The 8,991-nt window shown below is 27.3% G+C and overlaps 1 protein-coding gene across 1 annotated transcript; it reads right to left on the reverse strand.

The window, feature by feature from the left end:
- Nucleotides 1–1,865: 1,865 nt before the first annotated feature.
- Nucleotides 1,866–4,746, reverse strand: LOC105135821 (probable S-adenosylmethionine-dependent methyltransferase At5g37970). Its single transcript, XM_011040886.1, has 3 exons — nucleotides 4,543–4,746; nucleotides 2,409–3,068; nucleotides 1,866–2,266 (listed from the first exon to the last, which is right to left on the reverse strand). Exons 1-3 carry the CDS (start codon nucleotides 4,636–4,638, stop codon nucleotides 1,928–1,930), a joined length of 1,095 nt encoding a protein of 364 aa, XP_011039188.1. The 5' UTR covers nucleotides 4,639–4,746; the 3' UTR covers nucleotides 1,866–1,927.
- Nucleotides 4,747–8,991: the final 4,245 nt, after the last annotated feature.

The raw sequence follows: 8,991 nt of genomic DNA on the forward strand, positions 1-8,991 counted from the left end.
TTTTTTTTAATTATTATCTCTGTTTATGTCTAATAATCGAAAGCAACCCGTTAACAACACCGTGTTATTTAAAAAAGCCTCAATTGAGCCAATTTACTAAAAATTAAAAAGATTTATTATCTTCTTCAATAAACCAAGCCAATATGTGTGATATTAAGAGATTATTAAGTTTTTCATTTCTCTTTTTTCCCCCATAAAGACCAACCAATCATGTTAATTATAGATTTATTATAATTGTGAAAAAATAATAATGGAATAGTTGCAACCAATTGGACATTTTTGGTTATATGTATTCAGATGGTATGATAATTTTGTGTTTCAAATATAAATTCTTCGGGAGCAAAAAAAATCCTATAAAGTTAATATCAAAATTTGCAGGCTAAAATTCTTTATTATGTTACATAACAACATGATTGTTGGATAAACATCCTAAATTTGAAACTAAAGAATTATTTTTTAAACTAAATTTGAAAGTAGAAAATATTACTAAAAAAACAATATAAATTAAGAAAAAAAAATACAGATAAATCTTGTTAGTCATGGACAAACTCACGAGATGCTGTTGAAAAAGGCTAAAGTGGATTCTGTCAAAAATAAATCAATAAAATAAAGAATTGTACTCTTAATTTTATACATAATCGGAAATATTCTGGAATAATTCAATAAGTAGAAAGACACATTAGGTGATCAAGAATTGAATAAATTTAAAAGAGCAAAATGGTAATGTCCAAATGATCTCATGATTCGGATATGTTTGCTAACCTCACAATTTTCAATTGTATGCTTTTGTGCCTATCTAATATATATCTTTTTTTTGTGACTATATTATATATTATAGCGATTCGCATAGATTTGGTTTTTGTTTGACTTAGAAAATATCAGGTTTGGTGTATCACACGAGTGGGACACTATATATTATTTCATTTTATTCCTATCCATATTAAGAGTTAATTCATTTTTATTTTTTTTGGAGATCAGCCGTTGACAGGCAGTGCAGAAATAATATGAGGTTTTTTTTTTTAAAAAAAAAATTATCATGAGCTTTGAAGTGCATAGAACCGGAGTGAATTACAAGTTAGTCCCTCTATTTTTTTTTTATGAATTCATAGGCTAGTTTCAATTGTTTTGAAAGTCATAAATTAGTTTTTCAACGAAAGTTGATAGCTAATATCTGTATTAAGAGAAAGATAATTCGAGTTGAAAATCAAATTAAATAGCAATTTTTTTAGTAGATATAAGCCAGCCTCAAAGCTTTTCAAACCGCCCCCTACAACAAGAAGTTAGAGAGTAATTAAAGGCCCGGGAAAGATTAGAAGTTTCTATTTGAAGTCAACCAAAAGATTCTAGAAGATTATATTTACTATTTTTATTATTTTTTTTGTTTATTCTATTCTTATTTGTTGAATTCTGGTTTTCATAGCCAATAAGTTTTCGAAAATAGTTATATGTATGTTGTTTTAATTTTGATTCAATTGAATTGGTATATTCTATGATTAAAAAAAGAAAACCTACAAAAACAAACATTAATTCATGTGATGAATAACACACGTTTACAAGAATTGCACCCGACATTAACATACATGCATACATGTGTGTGTGTGTGTGTGTATATATATATATATATATATAGAGGGGGGGGGGGTTGCATTGAAAAACAAAAAGGAGAAAAATGTGTTGATGAATTAAAAAACAACGAGGAGAGAATTGTATTTTGAAGCTGAAAATTCTAATTAACTTACTTTCAAACACAAACTCAAATATTTATATAAATATTCATAGAAATCTTTATACAAGCACAACCCTTACAATAATAACTTACAATACAAACACAGAACCAAATATAAAATGATTAGGTGGGAAATGCATGAACTTAATTAAAAGTCTTCATTAACCATTATTAAAATACAAGTTTATCTTCCAACGCCAATCATGTTTCCTTGCGTTTAAGTAATGCAAGCAAACTATATGTTAGCCCCAGCTGAAAGACTTCAGATTTTTCGAGCTTTTCATTGAACGAGTCAAAAAGCTCATCCAGGATCTCATGTCCAAAGTGCTCCTTCAAAAGGAACTCCAAACCAGCTCTGATGTGATATGATACGGCTCTTGCTTTCTGTGGAATAGTGTCTTGACTCTTTTCTAGGGGGAGGCACTCAAGTCTTTCTAGGTTAAAATAACCATTTCGTTCTACAGTCGCCTCTAGTTCTTGAGGAGAGGAGAAATATATAGGTATGTTGAAGGAGTCCACCTTCTCTTCGCTTATGATTCCCTGCCCCGGAAAATTCATCAGTTATATATATATATATATATATATATATAACAGTGAAAAGAAAGTTAAGCAATTCCAAAGTTTAATAATGTTTTTGTTGTTTGTTAAATAAAAAAAGCCATGGTGGTTTGAGATTCCATACCATCTTAGCCATGTCCATAAGGCAAGATCCCAATATGTCATATGAAATGTTGGAAAACACTCGAGTATGAGGGCTTGTATCCGTGCGGCCTGGGACCATGAGTATAATCAACCCTCCACAGACAACCTCTTGTGCCCTGGCATGCAAGAAGCAATCCAAGTCCTCGGCGAATTGATCCGCGTAAGCCTTGACAGTTTGATCTCCAGCACTGGAATAATATATCCTTCCCTTATTCCAAGCAGGAGAGCTTACGTTCTCGACCTCCTTAGGCACCTGAGAAAGCCATTGGAGAGCATAGGAAGTGTGTACAATGTGAAGAAAGTCATTCGGGAATAAACGACCATGGAAGGAACCCGGCATGCCGGCAACGTAGTAGTTCCTGTTGGGAGGAAGGGACTTGAAGAGCGTGTTAAAATCATTCAAAGCGTGATCGTTGAGGAAAACTTGGAACTCCGGCAGTCTAGAATGATCATGTCCTTGGCTTTGATACTTGTTTAGCACGGCTTCAACTATGTTTTGAACTGCAACAAAAGTGTTTGGTCCAACAGAACATCCCATGTCTGAGACACAAATGGTGTTCGATGAAGATAGGACACAGATGTCGAGCTTCTCAGCAATTGCCTCAGTGATAAGTTCCTTGACTGCAACTATAACTTTTTTCTGTAAATCAAAATTTTACTCGTCTTCAATGAAAGTTGCATGTATATATGGTAATGTTAGTGAATAGAAAGGTGAAATGCATGCGTTTGTGCTAAGAAAATTAAAGAATAGAATCACATACAAAACTACCATTTAGTAGAATCCTTTCTAGGAATGACAATATAGTTTTATTACCTTGAAAAAAAAAAACATGTGTGAATATTTCACATTAAATTTCATGATATGCATGCAAATATAATATTTTATTATTGTTTTGAGATAAAGAGAACAAGCCTCTTTATACTTTATATTTTAAAAATATAGAAATTTTACTTTAAAATTATTCAGAAATAGATTTATTTTGTAAATATAGAAATTCAATTTAAAATTACTATGTTAACATATTTATTTTATCAAATTATCAAGAAATATATTTATTTTATAAGTATAGAAATTCAATTCAAAATTATCATATTAAGATATTTATTTTATCAAATTAACAGATTATCCAAAAATAAATTTATTTTGTTTCTATCTTTTTAACTAAGTCAACAAGTTTTTAAAATATAAAAATTTTAATAAGAAATATATTTATTTTATATTATCATTTCCATCTTCTTAATCAAATATATTTTTATTTTTTTATATTTATCATTTTTATTTTAAAACACTAGCTAAACACAATCATAAAAGTCATAAAATGCGGTTGTGGAACTAGATAGTATATAACTACACTATAGTACTACAACCTAGCTGCGTATTTTTAACATCCAATATTTAATAGTATCTCCTATTACTATTTATATGAAATTCAGTGTAAATGTTTTAGCATTCTCTTACTATTCATGAATATCATAACATCACACACACACACACACACACACACATATATATTATTAACTAGTAAAAACATTTGCTTTTACATATCCACAGCATGTAAAGTTTTTTTTTTTTTAATGTAATCTTATCATGGTCTTAAATTTTAGTAATGAGAGAAAATTCCCACCCTTCTCATACCCTTAATGAAATTTGATAGTGTATACATACATATTCTTTGGCTTGTTTTCGCAAGAAATTAACACTTATCTCATCCTATATATCTCACCATTATGACAACCACTCTTTCACCTTCCTTTCTCCTTCACGCTTCCAAACCTCTCTTGTCAAAATCACAACCAAAGTATAATATTTAGCAACAAATATTCTCAGCACGAGGCAGTAGAATTTGAATACTCAAGCCAAAAGTGCCTGTGAATCGAACAATTATCGCTCGCATGTTCGAACAGCATGCAATTACTTTATGGTTGATGAACAAGGCACGCATAGCGTGAAACAAGATACTGCTGGAGCAGATCTTTTTCTTAATCCTTTTCTTTCTCAATATGAAATATGTTCTGCCTTTGGAGATCGCATCATTGAAATATATTATTAGCATGCGCGAAAGGTGCTCTGATCACTGTAACGTCAAAGCATCAAAATTAAGAGTTCATGATACCTGGTAGGTGGAGTTCTTGCTATAGCTGTACAGGCCATGCCCACCATTCATTGGAAGTGCCTTGGAAAAATTGACACTCTGCACAGCTCCTGCCATCTCCCAAGATCTCTCTGTCTCTGTGCAAAGGTTTATCTTACTCTAACATCCGTGCACAATACGGTCCATTATATACACCATTGGTAACCATGGCTCGATCAGAAAATTATAAAATACAAAAATAAAGATTCATTTACTTCACCTTAAAATAAGAAAATAAGGGACCCCTGACTCAGATGGGGCTATACTGAATTAAATTTTCGTTGGAGAAAATTTTACTTCATTTTCTGAAACTTTATGTGCATATAATTTCTCTTGGTCATTCTCCTATGGGAAAAACCCAGGAGCTACCATTTTAATTCATCAAAAAAAAAAATTATGAGCAAGAGATAGGTGGCAAATGCGGATTCATATGCTTATTTATTTTATGCAACTTTTGAATTGTAATTTTATGATAACAAATGGGGTTAGGTTTTCTATATCAATGCTAAAATCAATTACATATGTTTCATGCCTAGACCAGACAAATTTGAGGAGTACGATTGGCTCCATTAGTATTTAATTTCTTCTTCTCAACCAATCATTTTTTTTAAAAAAACAAATGATCTAATACTCGATCAATCTGCTGTACCCTTTGAATGTTTAATAAAATTATAAATATAAATTGTTTCATGGACCAGCAGATGAGCTAAGGCATTTTGTCGATCCTCAAAGCCGGTCTACTTACTTCCTACAAGAAGTAAAAAAGCATCCTCTAATTCGTTTGAGAATGACAAATAAGAACCTTGCCCTTGCTTGTGAATGGAGGCATTTATGGTCCCAAAAACTTAGAAACTTTTTTAATTGTTGTGATGACATATATGTCACCAAAAAAATAGTTATATCACTTTTCATATGTGATGGTCCCCTCGAAATACATTTTCAGCTGATATTGTTTATAATTGTTTTGACATATATGCTAACAATAAAGAACTATTTCTTCTTCGTATATGTGATGGTCCCCAAAATAATTACATTTGAATGCTTTTTTAATTGTTTTTGTGATAAATACGTTACCAAAAAATAGTTTTTTCTTCTATATATATGATGGGAACTGCGATATACTTGTAATTTTGTTAATATTGATAGTGACTAAATTTTTTGAAAAGGATATTTCTATAAGGTGGACGTAGCTGTTGATCTTTCCTTTCTATATTGTTTGGACAATAAAGGAGAAGTGTCGGCTTAGAATTTGTTTGGTATTATAATAATTTTTGTGATTATAATTTGAAAAATAATATTTTATAAAAAATATTTTTAATTGAGGTTGATTTGATATATTTATATATGTTTGGTTAAAATTAAGGTTAAAAAAAAATTTAATGTGTTTAGTTAATAATGCTTTTTAAATTGAGGTTATAAAATAAGTAATATATATATATATATATATATATATATTACTTATTTTATAAATATATATATATATATCATGAAATAATAATATTTATATAAAATATTTTTTATTATTCTATTAAACCGTCTATAGTTTCATTACGTACAAAATTTATCTGATAAAAATTATAGTTTTTATAATTTTTTGAACGTGTATTAAAATTAGATAAAATATTATCAAGAATAAAATTGATATTATAATGCGAGTAAATTTAATTCACTCTACACTAGTTTTTTAAGAAAAAAAATATTATTTATATGACAGTGTAAATAAATTTAATTTACTCTAAATTAGTTTTTTTAATTAAAAAACTATTCAAAAAATAAACATATTAAAAAAAAATTATTCACATAAGCAGTGCGAGTGAATTAAAATTTCACTTGCACTGTCCATTATTTTAAGTAAAGATTGCAATTCACTCGAACTATTTATGTGAATAGTGCAAGTGAATTACACTGTTCACTAAATCACTGAACAATGAATAAGAAAAGCAGCCAAGAGCTGCTTCGGCAAAACCTGTCTTTAAAACGTGAATTGTACTGAATTCCATAAAAAATAAATTGTGTTTTTAATGTGACCAAACATTTGTGTTTATTGTGGTTACTTCAAAGCAGTAGCAACCGTGCAAACAAAGAGACTCACTCGTACTGTTTACATGAACAAGGTTTTTTTTAATGTGTTTATTTTTTGAACAATTTTTTTAAATAGTTTAGAGTGAATTAAATTCACTCGCACTATATTGTGAACAATATTTAAAAAAAAAAAAACTATTATAGAATGAATTAAATTTACTCACACTGTAATATCAATTTTATTCCTGATAATATGTTCACGCTCAACAAATTATGAAAATTATTGTTCTTATTGGATCAATTTTATACGTAATGGAATTGTAGATGGTTTAATGAAATAATAAAAAATATTTTTTATAAAATATTTTTTATTTTATGATGTAATAGTAGTAATTAAATCTACAATATTTAAGTTTAAAATCATATATATATATATATTACTTATTTTATAACCTCAATTTAAAAAGTATTATTAACCAAATATATTAAATTATTTTTTATTCAACTTCAATTTTAACAATAATTTTAATCAAATATTTATAAATATCAAACCAACCTAAACTAAAAATATTTTTTATAAAATATTTTTTTTCAAATTATAACCACCAAAACTATTACAATACTAAACATAATTAAGGAATAAGCAAGCTTCCAGGCACTGTGCTGTGTAGTAACAAGCCTTAGATGTGGTAAATCTTGCAGTTCTTTTGGGCAAACAATATTAAATGAGCTGGTTTTTTGCCAATAGTTTTGTCAATATTTTTTATTTTTTATTTTTTATTTTTATTTTTTATTTGAGATAATTCTCAGAGATATTATTCGTGAGACTTTCCTGCATATATAATCAAAATTGGAATTTGTGTGTTCTTTTTTAAAAAAAAAATTGTTATTGTTTTTATTTTTGAGAATTAAAAAGAAATTAAAAAAAAACTATTAATTTCAGATTTAAAAAAAAAAAGTGGGTTATGATTTTATCTTTACAAAATTAGGTTTGAAGAATTCTAAGAAGATAAGACTTTCCCATTTTTTTTATTTTTCTAAGTAATAACTTTCACTTTTTGTCTTACTTTATAAACCTCGAAACCATGAAATGGAAATTAACTATTAAGGAAAAGATACGGTCCTCTTGTATTTATCACTTTCCTTTTTGTTTTTCCCTTACAATTAGGTTCTAGATAGAAACCTTGCTCTCTTTTTTGTCTTTCATTTTACATCTTGCTCGTCATTTAAGTTCAACAATTTACAAACTATTTTTTATGATTAAATTTAATTTAAAGTTTTTCAGAAAGTAACTGGATATTATTATTAACAATAAATGATTTAAATAGATTGTGATTTCATTGTGTATACACTCACAGCTTATTGTTTGTTTAATGTGTATTTTTGTATTTTTTATATTTTGGTACCTCTAGTTTGGAAAATTTACAATTTAATTTATTGAACTTATTTTGTTTTAATTTCATCATTTTAAATTATGTTTTCATAATTTTATACATTGAAATTTATTTTAAGCTGCTTTTTTCTTATATGCCTAATGTTTAATTAAATACTTTGGCATTAAATTAATGATCGATTTTATAAAATAAAGTTTCAGTTTTTTATTAAAAAACATTGAGAGTTTAAGGACTTCTATACAAAAAAAAAAAAAAAAGAAGATGCGCAAAAGTTTTGTTTGATCCCTTAAGTTTTATTTTTTACATATTTCATTAAGGTTCTTTTAGGTTATCATGTTTTAATCCTAGGAGGTTGAGAAATGAGAGGGAAACTTAATAAATTCAATTTTGGTGTATATGGACTTGTCTTTACGAGAGAAACTTAATGGAATGATTTTTACCTTTAAAATTATATTGAAAAAAATAGATCAAGCCTCAAATGAAATTTAAATTAAATATGATTTTGAGCTTTTAAAATGATTAAAATGTGTTTTATTGTTATAAATGAGTTTTTAGAGGTCTATATTATTTTGATTTTTTATCTTTTTGGGTGAAAAATTTATTTAAATTTAGATTCTTGAGGTTAAAAAACTTATATCCTGATTTTTTATTATTATCAAAGCAAACTTTGGTAAATGAAAAAAATTAAAGACAAATCATAAGTTGTCTATACAATCAATTAAAAGAATAAAAATTGATAAAAACACCCTTTTAAAAAAAAAAACCAGGTTTGCCTACATTTGTATTTATTAGCTAGGCACATAGACCTATTTATCTAGACTCTTAGCCTTTTTATTTATAATGGGCTTTAAAGTTTTTATTTTTTATTTTTTATTTTACATTATATAAGAATATTATCTTTAAATAAATTTATTAAAGTAAAACTTAAGTAATTATAAGATTATGCCATTGTTTTAAAATAATGTTAACATTTTTTACGGTAATATTAACAATAATATGTATAATTATCTAAAAA

Source organism: Populus euphratica, unplaced genomic scaffold (genome assembly GCF_000495115.2).
Source record: "Populus euphratica unplaced genomic scaffold, PopEup_1.0 scaffold221.1, whole genome shotgun sequence".
Lineage (NCBI taxonomy): Eukaryota > Viridiplantae > Streptophyta > Magnoliopsida > Malpighiales > Salicaceae > Populus > Populus euphratica.